Below are 16403 nucleotides of genomic sequence, written 5' to 3' on the forward strand. Positions count from 1 at the left end.
AAGTTTATCTGCTTAATTTGTGTACTCGTTTACATTAATATAGCTTTTATACTTTTTAGAAGGGTCTATAAAATTATTTAATTTCTCTCCAAATGGAGGAAATACCGACTGAAACATGATTTTTTATTGTCTTTGTCACCAGGGCTTTTGAAATGATTATATTATGGCAATATTCCTGGCCATAGAGCTTCGACGTGAGTTAGTCCTTGACAATACATTAAATGCCCTTCGAACTATTAGACAATTAGACACTTCTTTTGGGGTTATATGGAGATAATGCAACCAAATATTCAGTACTACATTTCATTTGATGTACTTTTACCAGGCTTTCTCACCCCTTATTGGAACATTGGAATGAAATCCGTCCCTAGGCGGAAATCTGTATTTTTTCTAACCAAAAACCATCTTTCCCACGTAGCAAAATTCCAAGCTACATCATTCGACCCTTTATTACCCATGTAGATTAGAAAGTAAAATAGCGGCTCTATATCTTTTATACCTTATTTTATTAATTAATTTCCTTTTGTTTTGCATTATTAATTATTGTATTCTCTTGATGTTTTACACATATATTCACTAATTCAATGTTGTATATGTTAATTTTATAGTTTAATAGTTAAATAGTACTCCACTGCTAGTAATTTGTCTCACTTATTTGTAGAAATTTACAGCTAACAAAATAAATATGCATGTGTATGTGTATATATTAGAATAGCAATAAATAATTTAATGTTAACATATGTACGTATATAAACAAAATGTCTGTAACACTTAAAAATATCTGCACTTATCTCAGTAAATATTAATGAACGCATATTTGTACAACGAGCAGGGGAAGTTTTCCGACTTCTTAGACTTTTTCCACTTTTCAAATGTTTGTGTCATTTTAGTGGATGCTTTGCTCCTCAGATTAGTTAAGTTTAGTTATAAAAAGTACATTACAAAAATATCTACATACGTATACATATATACATACTTATACATACACAGAAGCATAGCTTCGTACCTAAGGTACAACTCAAACAATTTGATTGAATGCGCTTTGTTCTCCTATTTATTCTTGCTTAACCGCTTATACCGGTTATTTGGTTAGTTAAAGTGCGACTAGCATCACGCGATGAAAAGTGTTTGTCTGTAATCACACAACATTTCCACAATAAATACTATTTGATAAATAAAGTTATGCTCAATAGTGAAATGGTGCCGCTTTAATTGTTTGGCTTCGCTTTGCGGAAAGCTGTTTGATTAGCGCTCATACCAACTTCACTACTATTTTTTCCGGTGTAAATATTTGCATAAATCATTGTCATTGTGAGCAAACACACACACTCACAGTGTGGTTTAGAGCTTTCTAAAAAACACTCGAATAATTAACTGTCAAATGTTTACATGAAAATACGAGTAATCCATTGGCCAAACTACTCACACTCGGCGGTTTTCGTAAATGAATCATTGAGTAATTGATGGCCGTGCCGAGTTACATGATACTTTTGAAATTATTAAAAAAAAAAAAATAAATAAAGCGAGCACAACTTGATTTTGTGGATGTCAAATTTTAATATATTATTTTTAAATTATCCTAAAATTTTTTTCCGAGGGTCTCTTGCTCTATTTATGTGGTCATTTCTTATTTATTTTTCGATCTGTCGTCACATAAATTATAAAACTGATATGACAATTTAGAACTAGAATTCATAGTGATATTCTATTTCCGAATGGTTTTCCTGGAACCGGTAAAACATGTCACTGCCGAAACTTGTGTCCAAACGTTTTTTCAAAACGGATTTTTTTATTTCAAAACTTTCACTTCATTAAGCTTTCGAGTCACTTGCCACAAAATTTATAATCTTTTCGCACACACACATTCACATTTTTGTCGTTCGCTTGGCATCGCATTTGCTGGAATCAAGTTGCTGACTTATAAAGCGATTTGCAAGCCGTGCTTTGATGGCCACCCAGTCAACTTAATTCCAGGAATTGCAACGCAAACTTCTTGCTAATGCCTGGGATGTTTAAATCTATTTTTATTTTGCAATGTGTTTGAAACACTTAACACTTTCTACGAAAAAATCTGAGTGATTGAATGAACATATTTTTCTTATTTCCAAACTCGACACATTTATTGCACTTTATTAAGATGGACCTAATGAAAGGAAGGAAAATATAATATAAAGCCGCGTTATGTTATTGTTTTTCAAAAATGTATACATAGTTTTCCTAAGTTGTTAAATAGAGCGTTAAAATGTGAAAGTTCTCCGCAGTATGTTTGTTGATTTTCACTTCGACATAGGCCAAAAAGACCAGTTCATCGATCCAAATATTCGACAATGATAGAAGGGTTCGAAGGGTTCTGGGCATTGAAATTTTTTAGCAATTTGAGATGAAATAGCAAAGGGTATATTGAAATCGCCTTATAAATGTATCTTGTGTGGAAGCGTTTTCAAATATAATGAGAGCTTGTGGAATGGTTTTTTTAACAAGCGGAATTCATATCAAAAATAGCTCTAAAAACATTTGTCGGAAGAAGATGCCAAGCAAAAAATTTTTGTGAAAAAGATAAACTAAATCAAGAGCGAGTTTTTACGTCATTTTCGGTAGGGAAGACTTCAAAGTGTCGACATAACTTGCAGAAAAGACAGCAGAGCAATAGCAGAAGGAACGTTTTCGAAACTCATTTGGAAGTCACATTTACTACTTGTATTTACTTTGGTGTCTAATTTGTCTTTCTTGTATTCTAATGATTTATTTATTATTGCATTGTCATTGCTAATTTAATGCTTACGCTCTGTTTTGTGTTGTTGTGGAACAACCGTTATTGCTTATTTGATTTGTTGCGATTTCGAAAATTTAATTTCAATATTTTGGATCTAGCAGAATTCCGAGTTTCTTGGAAGAGCTTCTACTTTACGTATTTTGTTGCGTGGCTTTGCTTTCGAATCACCACCAACGGAGCAGTCAGTGGCGCTTATGTAAGTACATTTTTCTGTTGCCTAATTTTGAATATTTGAATCTGATTATTTTACAGTCCACATTTGAGCTTGTTTCGACGGTTCGCTTCTCGTGCACATTCAACATTTATGTGAGTTACGTACTTGGATTGCTTGAGATTTGATTTTCTATCGCTCGCGGTTTTATTACTTTGAATTTTCACTAGAATTAATCTACTTATGGTTTTTGATTTCTATTTGGTACATGTTTGAATATTTCATTGTGGTAATTTTTGTTTGTTTTTGTTTTTGTTTTTGTAATTGTTATATGAATACTTGGTATAATTGCCTAGTGTTCTCATTTATATGTATGTTCGTAATATTTAGTTAGCGTAAATTTTGTTAATTGTTATTAGTCTCTCTTTTTCACTTTTATAACTAGTTAGTTGGTACTAATACAAACATATGTACAAACAGATTACACAAACAATGTTGCCTAATGTTTATTGCTTTCGATTGTCACTAATTCAGTTTTTTACATTTCTCTTCCTACTTACATTCGTATATGTTGGATATTTATGCTTCTTTTTCTTTTTCTTTTTCTTTTAATTTTTGGTTTGTTTTTGTATTTTGTAGTTGTATAGTGATTAATGCTAAATAATATAAGTCTCCTAAGCATTTGACTGCGTCACTTGCGCTTCTATACGCTAATTTTTATTGCTGTTGTTGTCAATTTTATATCTATTTTGTATTTGAGAAATGTATGAAGCTCCTCAATATGAATTGATACAAGTTGAAAGCTTTTAATGAGCTTTTTAAATAAAATATAAAATTATATGTTTTCCGAAAAAAATTCAGTAATTTCGGTGCAATGGAACTTGTACGAACCCATAGCTAAAGTAAAGAACTCCTCTTTTTCCCATAAAGAATAACGAAAAGTTCGCTTCTTTAACGATGTCCGTTTTCGCTCGATGTTCACATCGTATGTATTTGTCGAAAATTAATTTACAGAAACTGAGTATTAGAGCAGCTGTGGAAGCTTAGATTTTTTCTTTAGTTGTATGTCAACTTCCGCCCATTAAGACCATTTGTTTAAAAACTTGAGCACAAATCAAAAATAAGCGAAAGATTATGGGAAACCGCATGGATGACTATCAAGATTATCACTAGAGAAAAACTACGAAAATTAATAAATAAAATTATGAAATGATGTTATCAAAAATATGAGAGTTGAGCGAGTCGAATTGGCTTTAAAAATGTTTAAAGTTTGCTGATTTATTTCGGGTTTTTATTGCTCACAAATCATTATATTCGCAGTGAAAAAGTCTTATTCCTAGCAGTCATGAACTATAAACATTTTATAATATTAATTCAATGAAGTAATTTTGATTTGGCATTTGGCATATTCATCAAATATTTAAATGTTTTCACATAGTTAACGTGCTACATTTTGATTAAATGTTAAATAACGCACACCAGCACACACACGCACGCATCCGGACTGGCCACTGCGCGAACCCTCCTCAATGTAATTTACATTTCCTCTTAGTTCACATTCTTTTTTAATTAGCTAATTAACATTGTTTGCAGTTCACTTAAACATGGATATTGCGTATGTATGTATGCATCCACATCTACATCTATACTATATGTGTGTATGTAGGAATAATGTATGAATATATTGTGTTGGCGAACAGGTGTGTAAGTAATTTTCTCATTAAAATAAAATCGTTTATTTGCGAAATGCTCCATTGTTTTTGTCCGTTTCGGCTTTTTTCGGTGTTGTTCAATAATAATAATATTTAAAAATGTTTGCCACGAGCAAATTTGCTGCTGCTTTTTAGCTTTAAACACAATTGGAAAGCGTTTAAATCAACAAGGGCGAATGATCGAAAGTCTTTTGGGAGAAGGTGAGAATTAATTTCACGCACTTTTGTGCGTCGCTTAATTGCAAGTGATTGCATAATGGTTTTTGTTTGCCAGTGCAGTGCTTATTGAATAAAATATAAATTCTATCGGAAAGTGCGCGCGATAACGGGTTTGTGCACGGTGTTCGGCCTTTTTTTGCATGCGACGATGTTTGACGATTGATTTCCGCAAAAAAGCTTTTGTCTGATTAAAATTTGCCGATGCAAGCGCCAGCTGCTGCCACAGATGCCGCGCCTGATGCTAATTCAGGTGCACATTTACTAATTAATTGGGCATCGGAGGCAAAAAACGCATATCTATGATATTGGCATATGTTGCACGGCGGCAGAGGGAAGCTCAACGGACGCTCTTGCGGATTAATGTGCAACTGGAAAAAGCATTGTAAATTGCATTACTGATTATTGCGCTTAATGATTTAATGTTACTTGCCGAAGCATATGAATATACCGACTATTCTATGAAAAAGTAATTCGATCCAAATGTGCTTTAATTCCGATAAAGCCGGCGGGCTTAAAGCCGAAACACGAAGAAATTCCTACTTTAAAATATCATTTAATGGTTATCGATTTTTGTTAATTTTTTAAAATTATTTTTGGTTTGTTATTTCAGAATTAAAATATAACTCAGCGGGATAATGGTTCACCGCTTACATTTTTCTTTGAAGAATGCTTCGAAGAAAATTCTATGTAGAATTCTTCGATACCAGGTAATGCATAAAAGTGACCTTTGTGGCTAAATTCTACTGCGTTCATATTTACAATCAAGTAAGTACATGAAAAACGTTACAAAACAACAAATACAAGTTGATGCAATAGAATTTATAAGAAAATATTTTCATTATTTCGTCAAATCGTCAAGCATTTGAAGAAAATTTGCAGAAAGTTGGTTGTGTTTAGGTGAGCTGCTATTTTAATCAAAAATGTTGCTTATTTTTGTGTTTAAACTTTTCGCGGAAAGTCATGATCAGGCTTGTCAAAGGCCGTTTCTTTAAGTCTCGTTGCTTGGAAAAAACGAGAAGAGACTCAGCCACAAAATTTAAAGTAAACTATTCCTTTTTATACATAAATACTTATTTTCATAACGAAATACATACACGCACTTTCATAAATAAGGCAAAATTAATATGCAATTTCTTCTACTCTATTATTAACCTTGGCATCGAAGAATTCTTCGTCCCTATGGTAAGAGAAAAGGGTGATCTTGTACTATTCCTAGGACATCGCCGTGTTAATTTTCATCGATCGGAGAAAGCGATACAATCATGATGTATCGTTTACCTCGCTCGCTTACCAATGTCTACCATATCCCGCTGGGAACTTAAAGATATTCACTTCATTCAAGGGCTGGAGGGCCATGAACTACTTCAGAGAACGATAGGCGCACGTCTAATCGATCCGTATTATATACCCAGCCTCCTTCGAAGAGCTGAATAGTAAGAACTATAACTTTTGGCAAATAAAATGGAGGATGCTTGAGCACGAATTCTATATTTCTTTTTTTACACCTACGGCGTTCTTTTGATGCATACATACATACGAAGTTATCGCAGAACTTGTTCTATTCGATTACTGCACGGATTCCTTGAACAATTCAGTTAGTGGTCGGTGGGTGCTAGAGTTTGCCCTAAACGTGTGTGTGTTCGTGTATTTCAGTGCCTTTGGGTGTTGTTACTGTTGTTGTTATTGTAGTCAGCGCTGTGCTTGTGCTGTTGACCGTGGCCGCGGTTACTGTTGTCGCTGTTGTAGTTGTTGCAGTTGTTGCTGCCGTTGTCATTTTATTGCTTTTGTTCCACTTCTTGACATAGGCCAACGGTATTTCGATCTGTATCTGTTGCGGTTCATCATCGTCGCCAACACTGCTGTCTGCGCCAGCCCTGGCCTGCATATCGCCGCCATTCAAATCGTGCCCAGCGCCAGGTTTGATCTCGAGCAAACGCTTGCCGACATACGACGGCAGTGGGAGTGGCGCCAACTGATGCATGCCACTGCCGGCAGCGCGTACTGGCGTCGAGTCAGTCATCTGCACGGACTGTTGGGTTGGCAGCAGTTGCATTGACGTGGATCGCTGCGGCGGTGTGCGCGTCACCGACAACAGCGAGTCATCCCGGCTGTATTATAAGCTGTCGACCAGTTGACTGGTACGCCTGGGTGGCTGGCTGGCGCTCAAGTAGTTCTCGGAGTAGACGCTTTTGGCGCGTGTGTCATAGCGCAGGCTGGAGCGTCGTATGTCGATGTCGAGCGGCAGACCGCGATCCCGCCACCAGTTGCAGAAGAGGCATTGTAGGGTGTTGCGGAACGCCTCTCGAAACTCGCGGTTGAAGTAAGCGTATATGAGTGGGTTGAGCGTTGAGTTGAAGTAGCCGATCCAGAACAGTATGGCGACCACAATGTCCGGCGCGGTTAAGTCGCATAGACTGGTGATGGTGTACCTGAAATGAGGGGAAAAGTGGAAGGGTTTATTTTAGGCTTGCGCTAGTTGTGAGCAGTGTAACTGTAAATATAATTTGAACAATTTTCATTTCTTTTGTTTGAGAATAAAGTTGTTAAAGCAAATAAAAATATTGTCTTGCACAGAAATTCCTTTTAGCAACTCTTTCGTTGGCTTATTCTTCTTGTTCCGGAATGTTAATAATATTGCAGAAAGTTAACTTTTTCTTTCTTCCGCCAGTACACACGCTTTTAGCCAAAAGTGAAATTCGATACATTTTTAATTCAGTGAAATGGAAAGAAAGTTGCGAGAGTTTGAGAAGAACGCTCCGCTCACGCTTTACTCTTTTCCACCAGCTTCCTACGCATTTTTTGCCTTCCTTCGCTTTCTTCACCCGAACTACAACAGGAAAGTAGTGCTTTTGATCAGTTAATAATGACCGGCGGCCTTTTCGCTTCTTAGCGCCGTTTAAATAATTCAAAGTAAGTCGAGTGGAAGTTATCTCGAATTCATTTAAAACAGCTGAAGTTGTTGTTGCAGAGTATTTTAATTAGTGGGAATTTGTTGGGAATAGAAGTAAGCACTGCAGTCTTCCCAAAGAGAGTAACTATCAAAGGAAATGAGTTTTTAAAGATGACAAAGCAAGTCTAATGATATTATGAAAAAACAAGCTTTATATGCACGAAGAGTATTTTTGGAATAAATTTGCGGAACAAGGCATATTGTTCCAGTAGAAGAAAGGGTAGGGGGAATGAGATTTGAAATAAGGAAGATCCCATAATTTGGAATTTCTGGCAAAATTGTGGTAATCGAGCCTCTCATTTTTACTAAGTGCCTCTGTGGGCCTGTCGGAGTATTTGGAAAAAAAGGCTGGTTGTTAGTTTTCATTGGGTGTTTCTTTTTACGTGGCGGGTCCCAAACCCAGCGCACAACCCCATGTAGGCGATGTTTCGCCTTCTCACTTTAGCTCGCCTTCAAACGGATGTTCTTAGGCTACCCAGAGGATACTTGGTCAAAGACCGGAAGTCGTTAGCTGCTTGAGTCATATGTAAAAGAGTCGTTTCTGGCACTCAACTATCCAACTTCTACACATGACCCCACTCTCCAGCTCTGAAAGTATTCGACGCCGTACCCGCCGGAGAGACAGAGGAAGAGGAAGACCACCACTCCGTTGGAAGGACCAGGTGGAGAAGGACCTGGCTGCGCTTGGAATATCCAATTGGCGCCCCATAGTGAAAAGAAGAAACGACTGGCGCGCTGTTGTTAACTCGGCTATAATTGCGTAAGCGGTGTCTACGCCAATTAAGAAGAAGAAGACTTCGAAAAAATGTGGGAAGGGGCTCGTGTATTCCCACTGAGAGTCTGTCAATATGTAAGTGATTTATTGCCTGAATGTTATGGCGCTGTTTTGATTCAAAAAACCGTTGTGAGATAGCAGGTGTGTAAGATACAATTAATGAGCTCTAAAATATTATAAAATTCTTATTGTTGTTGTCAAACTTGTTATCGGTGTGTTGCGATGCGTGAAAAGTTTCAGCCGAATGATGCGTTTGTTTCGAGTCTTTTTCACTTACGGTTCGCTCGCAAATTTACATAAGTAAGTACGTGATACGTGCCGTATTCAAAAGGAACGGATTAAAGGTAGTTGCAATTAACGACACACACACTTACCAAAGGAAGAATGGCAGCCAACAGACGATGAACGTGCCCATAATGATGCCCAAAGTTCTCGCAGCCTTGTGTTCTCGTTTCATTTTGATTAAATGTTTGTCCTTTGTCGGTGTGTGGTCCTGTTCCACTTCGTGCAGCGTCAAAGTTTTCGACGAGCCGGAGCCGCTGAGCGCCTCACCTGCGGCAATCAAAGCAAAGCGGTTAACATGGAAAACAAAGCGAAATAAAATGGAACAAAAGATAAGCTTAAAGGGGAATATTCGCGGCAGCTTTATCAATACAAGTACATACAAGAAGTAGTTACGCGAAAACTTCCGATTTGCGATAATTCCCAACAAATTTTGGCATTTGGCGATTGGCCATCGAAAAGGAGGGAAAAAGCAAACGAGCGGTTTGTCTGGGAGCTACACATAATTATGATTGCCAAAGGGCAAACCAGAAGCCACCCATTGGGAAGCGCCATAGTCTCCCTTTTTTTGGTCATAGTGAAACTTTGCTGGCCGTTTGTGCTCGACTGTTGCCGTTTGACTAGCCGTCGAGTTGTTTGTTTTGGCGTTTAGTGTTTTGTTCGGCTTCCTAGACTGTTAAGCCGTTACACAATGAAGTGTTCGGAAAAAATGTTTGTGAACGCCAAGCGTTGAAGGTGCGCCTTACATGTCGAGTATACGCCGTGTAGCACGGAGTATATCCTGCCGGCGCACTCGTGTAGCTAACTGCTGGTAATATTTATGGCGAAGTGTTTGTAATATATCTTCGAAATATTTTGAGCCTGAAAAAGTTTGCCCATTAAATGTTGGCAGCGCACAAATGCGGCCCATATCGTGTAAGAAATTCACCTGGCCATTAGCTAAAGCAAAACTCGCAGCGATGCTGTCTTGCTTTTACAAGCGCACACGCCTGCTTGCACTCACTTAAAGAGTTAGAAGGAGTATGGAAAATATTAGGTTTACGTTAGATGTGAGCATTTGTTGTGTTTGCAACGTGTAAGGCCGTACAGATTCCACACAGCTTCGAAAGTTTGTGGCATGAGGCAAATTTTGAGTAGAAGTTTTGGTTTTCAGGCTTTCTGGAGGGAGCAAAAGGTGCGTTGACATACCTGTGTTGTTGCTTACTCCCACGCTGGCGCGGGCATCCTCTGAGTGCCGGTGCATCAACATCGCGTTGCCTTGCCGCGCCATCATTTGCTTCTCCTGACGGTTGGCCTCGCGGAATATCGCCAAGTACGTGAAAATCATGATCGTGCATGGAATCCAGAAGGAGATCGAGCTCGAGATGACGCAGTACGGCTTATTGACGATGAACTCACAGCGATCGGGATGTCGTTTCACGTAGATCTTGTGCTCTTCGGTCGTGTACCAACCGATGAATATGGGTAGGAAGGAGAGCAGAGCCGGCGAGACCCACGTGTTTATCAGCATGATGGTCACAACGCGTTTCGTCATATTGATCGGGTACTTGAGCGGCTTTACAATCGCATAATATCTGCAGATGATAAATTGTAAAATAGAGATAAAAGTAGGAAGAATTTTCGAAATTACACAAAGAATCTCAGAATGTGCCAATAGAAAAAAATACTTAAAACTAAAAACGCCTCAAAGAGTCTGCACTCCAAAGTTCCTTGCGAGAAGAAAGAGTGAATGGAACCCACATATGGTGGCGGCTTTTTAATTAAATGGCAACAAAGTTGTTTGACATTTTCAATTCATAAAATGGTTAGTTGTGTATTTACGCTTGGTTGACTGCCTAAAGTTGAGTAAAGCATTTAAAGATTTGTCTGTCTATTTGACTGAATATAATAACCTATGTGTTTGTATGTGTGTGCTAAATCGAAAGGAAAAATACTTGAACATGAAAGTCATATTTTTCGTTGTCTTGTGTCATATGACGCATGTTGCAAGTGCGGCAGTTGCGCTCGGTCACATTGCTGTCTTATGAATTGGCGTACTCCATTTCAATCCACTTACATCCACTTCGCTTGTGCACACATGCATGTGCAAGCGTGTGTGTGTCGACATATGTGAGCACTTCAATTCGGTTAAGAAAATGATCGTCTTATTTACTGACTCCTCTTCCCCTATTTCGCCGCACTTTGGATGCGAATAGCTACAACACTTGCGCGGCGAATGAAATTTGATTCTGTTGACAGACATATACTTTCACACACTTTTATGCCAATACATTTCGCTGGTACATATTTGACAAATATGCTAATAATAAATTCCGTGCTTTTTGACATATGTCTGAATGAAATTGAATTTTGATGAATGGGTGAATTTGGCGCGGATTTTTGCTTGACATATGACAGCTGCTTGGACCCACTTCTGAATTGCGGTCAATTGTATTCGGTTGTCAGTCTTTAGGCTACATCCGTGAGTTCGGGAAAGTCTTACGTTGGAAATATAGAGAAACTTGAGATTTGAAATAAATACAAATTGGTTAAAAAGGAAATTGCGCTAAATGGAAAAGACCATTGCATAAGAATTCCAGTGGGAAACAAATAATTATTTCACCCCTGTCGGCTCACTCCATCAAAATTAGCTTGTTTGGGAATGTGAACAAATGGAATTTCTTAGATGCAATACAAACTAAGTAGATATTTTCCATTTTGATTTCGCCGATGTATTTTTGTGTTGTTGTTTTTTGTAAGGCCCGTAGGACTTGGTTTTAAGGAGCTTTTGACGAACTCTTTCTTTGATGTTAAGCGAAACAGATGTTAGAGGTATAAGTAATGCCTTTATATTGATTGTTCATAAGTCAGTTCCTGTGTACATTTTGCACAAAACAATACAATTCTACTATGGCACAATAAAAATGTTCCGAGGTGAATAATTCTTCAGTCTTCAAGTAGGGGCAAGAGCTTTCAAGAATGGGCTTGTCGCAATGATGACTGGAATCTTTAGTAATTATTACAACGCTTCAATTTCATATCGAAGAAATTTACTAATAAGCTTTTTTTTAGAAACAATCGTCTTTTTTGTGAGCAGCTCTTGCTCTTTTAAATGAGAATTCTGTTCAGAATAGTGCCAAATCTCATTTCACATTTGAAACACATGAAGTAATCCAACCTTTCGTAAGGTCAGCAGTAATTGTCACACTCACCTGTCCACCGATATGCAACACAGATGCAAAATGCTAGCGGTTGAGAAGTACACGTCCAAGCTGTTCCACAGATCGCAGACAAATATTCCAAAATTCCAACTGAAATATAAAAGTAGTGAAATTATAAATGCTATAGATGATTGATTTTTCTTCAAAGAATAGTAAGTTAACAAGGAGTACGTTTAAAAGAAGCAAGCACATTTCAGCAAATCTTAGGAAATCGATCAGAAAATTCAATTTGGCATCACGAAGTTCTAGTTTGATGTACAAAAGTTAGGCAAATGGTAATAATAACATATATGTCATTAAATTTGCCATTAAGAGCTCCATGGTCTGTCGAAATATTTGCAAAGCTCCCTATGTTTTTAAACGAAAATGTGTTTTCATTTTAGTTATGTGTATATATATATATAAATCTTTGTTGCATTCCAATTTTAAATAATTATTTTTTTTTTAATTTCCAAAGCATAATAGCGATTGGGCTCAGATCAATACAAATCCATTACCTCAGCAATAAGCCACATTTGCTCCCAAGATAACTAGATGTTGACTATTACCAACGTTTGAACTTATTAGTGTAGAAGAGAAATTATATACAAACGAAGGCAAATGCAAATTATGAAATAAACAAAGCCGTGTGGCAAAATACAAACTAAATGGCATCACAAAATGATAATTTGTGCAGGAGTAGAGTACCGATAAAAAATCAATTATTTGTTGTTTTCGCTGAGGTTACGTATACGCCGTGTATATCGAATAAAATGAACTGGGTATATTACACTTAATTGTACGAAGTTTGTAACATCCAGAGAAAACGACGGAAACTCTATAAAATATATATGAAAATATATTGGCAGTCGAAAAACTATTTTCGTACTTTGTCAATAGATGTCGTTGCAGTCGTATATCTCCAGTGCTACCAATCACATATTGTCATACCATATAGTGTCGGAAAGGTGAGATTTTAAGCTTCATTTAACCAAAAAAATTAAGTTCGGGGGAGTTAAAAAAAGTTACAGCTGTTCAAGCCACCAATGAAATTTGTGAAGTTTCCGGAGGCTATTTTGTATCAATTCGTACATCACAACATGGTTCCCTCGCTTCCGTTCTGGAAATTTCGATGTGAAAGATGCACCTCGCTCTGGTCGATCTATCATTGAAAAAGTCAATAAAGTTATGAAGAAGATTGACCAGGACCAGGGGCTTAAACCATTTAAAAAAGGCTGGCTACAGAAAGAAGCTCGACCTTTAGGTATCATATAAATTGTCTGTGAAAAATTTAATGGACCGAAATAACATCTGCGAATGGTAACAAGAGACGCAAAGTGGATCAAATACGACCAAAAAGGTGCGATAAAGATCATGGTCCAAGCCTAGTGAAGCTCAACAAATGCTTGCAAAGCCAGGATTTACGCCTCTAAAGGTTATGCTGAGTGTTTGGTGGGATTGAGCTGCTCCAGCCTAGTCGAACGGTTGATTCTACATTTTACTGTCAACAACTGATGAGATTGAAGAATCAATCGAAAAAAAGGCTAGAACTGATCAACAGAAAGGGCTTCGTCTTCCATCAGGACAATGCTAGACCAAACTTTTCTTCTTCTTCTTCGATGACTCGGCAAAAACTGGGAGAGCTTGGCTGGGAAGTTCGAATGCATCCACCAAATATTCCTGACCTTGTACCATCGGACTACCATTTGTTTTAGTCAATGCAGAACCCCCTTATGGAAGTAAAGTTGGCTTCAAGAGAAGCCTGTGAAGATTACATGTCTCAGTTTTTCCCCGAGAAACCAGAAAAGTTTTACACTGATGAAATAATGTCTCTAGCGGAAAAATGGAAAAAAGCGGTCTACCAAAATGGTTTATATTTGGTTCATTAAAGCTCATTATAAATAAAAAAAAAAAACAAGTTGAAGCTTCATTAGAAATACGAAATATGATCAGGATGATGGGCTGACCGTGTGTTTGTGTATACACGAACTAGTCTCTTAGTTTTTGAGATATCGTACTAAAATTTCGCACACGTCCTTTTCTCCCCAAAAACTGCTCATTTGTAGGACCCACTATAGCATATAGCTGGCATGTAAACTGACCGCCAAAAATCAAGTTGTAACGAATCTATTGTATTCTTTTGTTTATTTATGTATTCATGAGAGGAAATGTTTTTTCAATTTTTTCATTTATGTGAAAAAAAAATTATTTGAAAAGTTAAGTTACTTATTAATAAATGTTTTCTTCCTCTTTAAAGCTGTTAGTTGGAGCGTTTTGTTTTGGTACTACTATGATGGCATATTGACTTATTGTATCACTACCAAATCAATACTTCTACGCATTCCATTCATAAAAAAAAGGAATTGATATTCTTTATTTCAGGTCTATCACTATAGCATAGAAGTATTCAACTGGTGACTGCAATTGATACGTATATGTCCCTCTACTTTTGCTTGGTTTTAGTCCAGTACAAATGCAATGCATTTGGTTCATACTCCTTGGCTCTTCTATTCGCTTTCCATTTCCACTTTCTACTATCATGCAATCACATTTGCCACTTCATTCCGCCAGCCAACAACTCGTTAGCTAGAATCACTTCGCCAATTTCAGCTGCGGGTATTTTTTGCATATTTTGGCCAAGAAATATTTTTATGACTATATTCATTATGTCACTGTAATTTCAGCCACAGTTGCAGCTGAAAGTGAGAGTTTTATGTGCTCACGCTTTTGGAGAATTCCCAACAATGTCATAATCATTTAATTTGCCAAAGTTCTCAAGCACCGCAAAGCCCGCGCTGCATTTGGTGCACGGCGCGCCCCAAACCCAGCGTGTCCTCCCCTTGGCTGCACCTTTCTCCTCCATTGCGCTTATTACGCGCCTCAATTTGCATTCTTGTCCTCGATGGAGTCAGTCCAGCATGTTCGTACAACTCATTATCTGCGATCTATAGCACTGCTTTCGCGAAATGAACGAGAATCGCATGAAAGTTGAAAAGCAAAGGAAGCAAAAAGTGGCGATAAACCAAATTGTACGAGCGAAAAGTTTAAGGACTGTTTGGAAAAAAGTTGGCGCAGTCTGAATTGCAAAGGCAACCAGAGGAATTGGGTCGCCGAAAACGGTGCCAAAGAACGCACACATACGTTGTCTCACTTATAGGTGTGTGTGCGTGTACGTATGTGCATTCGAACTACTACCAAAGGCTCAATTGCAAGAACACGTTCCGACATTTTCGTTTTTTGTGCCCGCGCATTCATCACCTGGCGACAAGCAGGTGCTGATTACTTGAACACACATACAGCTTGAGGAAATAGAAAAGAGAACGCGGGCAGACAACATTCTCCCAACGAAGACAATGGCATTTAACGCGCATTGCTGCAGAAGACACTTCACAGTATGTGTAAGCCAAGTGTGCTGTGTTCAAGTACGAGTATGTGGGGGTTTCGGTAATGGCATATGAAGTCTAGCAAAAATTTCTTTGACTGCTGTCAGCGACGTGCCAATGCTTTGATAATAAATTTGCCTGCCAAGGGGAGAGGAACTGCCTCTTAAGTGTGTGACTATGACACATCGCAAGAAGTTAGTCTTGATTTAAATCAGTTTTAATTGGGTCGCAGGTTGTAATAGAGCTGATAACGTAGCTCAGACTTTGCGGCTATGTTTTTTTAACAAACTTATGTGACTGGTCTGGCACTCAGCCGAGGCCAAAATGTGTGCCAAATATTAAGCTTACCGGCGGATTTATCGCCAGCAGAGTTTATAAGCACCTGTATTATTTCATGCGATAATGCGTGGAAATGCGAGAAATGTGTTTCTAACAGTCAATAAGTTTCTGAGTATTTACTTTTATTTGTTTTTAATTATCGATGATTATATCATAGAAGAACGGTATATCAAGTACTAAATTTACTAAATATCAGAGACTAAGGAATAAGCACCAGGTCTGTGAACAACAATAAATTTGTAGACCACAAAACCATTTAAAATCAAATAAAAACCAGAAAACTCGTAAACTTCGGTTCCTCCGAATCTGTAATGTTAAACTATTGGGAGTTGTCCGGGATTCGCACAGCAAATGCCACTTAGATATGTTAAAAGGAGATTTGTCTTGAGGTACTGAACTAAACAATAAATACTTAAGCACTTGTTTTGAATAAGTTTCTTTCCGAATCGAAAGCCGTGACACAGTGCCTCTAATGGTGAATTGGCGTCCTTGTATCACAACTTAAAGCTCGTTTGTAACATATCCACGAGCTGGTTTCCTTTTAGTGGGTGTGTTGGTATTCGTGTGCCACTGTTGGTATGTTTCAATGGACGTTCACTTGCGCTTGCATATCTGTGTGAGGTGGGGGAGAATTGTATAG

General features: G+C 37.7%; 1 protein-coding gene across 3 annotated transcripts in view; it reads right to left on the bottom strand.

The window, feature by feature from the left end:
- Positions 1 to 487: 487 nt before the first annotated feature.
- The window catches only part of LOC126752400 (octopamine receptor beta-2R), a 138888-nt gene continuing 122972 nt past the window's right edge, over positions 488 to 16403 (bottom strand). For all 3 annotated transcript variants that reach the window (XM_050463168.1, XM_050463178.1, XM_050463159.1), the window contains exons 4-7: positions 12054 to 12152; positions 10051 to 10436; positions 8955 to 9132; positions 488 to 7284 (exon numbers count right to left, since the gene is read on the bottom strand). In XM_050463168.1, coding sequence (XP_050319125.1) covers positions 6969 to 7284; positions 8955 to 9132; positions 10051 to 10436; positions 12054 to 12152 — 979 coding nt within the window. In that variant the 3' untranslated portion in view covers positions 488 to 6968. The remainder of the gene's footprint in view (positions 7285 to 8954; positions 9133 to 10050; positions 10437 to 12053; positions 12153 to 16403) is intronic.

The sequence above is a fragment of the Bactrocera neohumeralis genome, chromosome 2, assembly GCF_024586455.1.
Source record: "Bactrocera neohumeralis isolate Rockhampton chromosome 2, APGP_CSIRO_Bneo_wtdbg2-racon-allhic-juicebox.fasta_v2, whole genome shotgun sequence".
NCBI lineage: Eukaryota > Metazoa > Arthropoda > Insecta > Diptera > Tephritidae > Bactrocera > Bactrocera neohumeralis.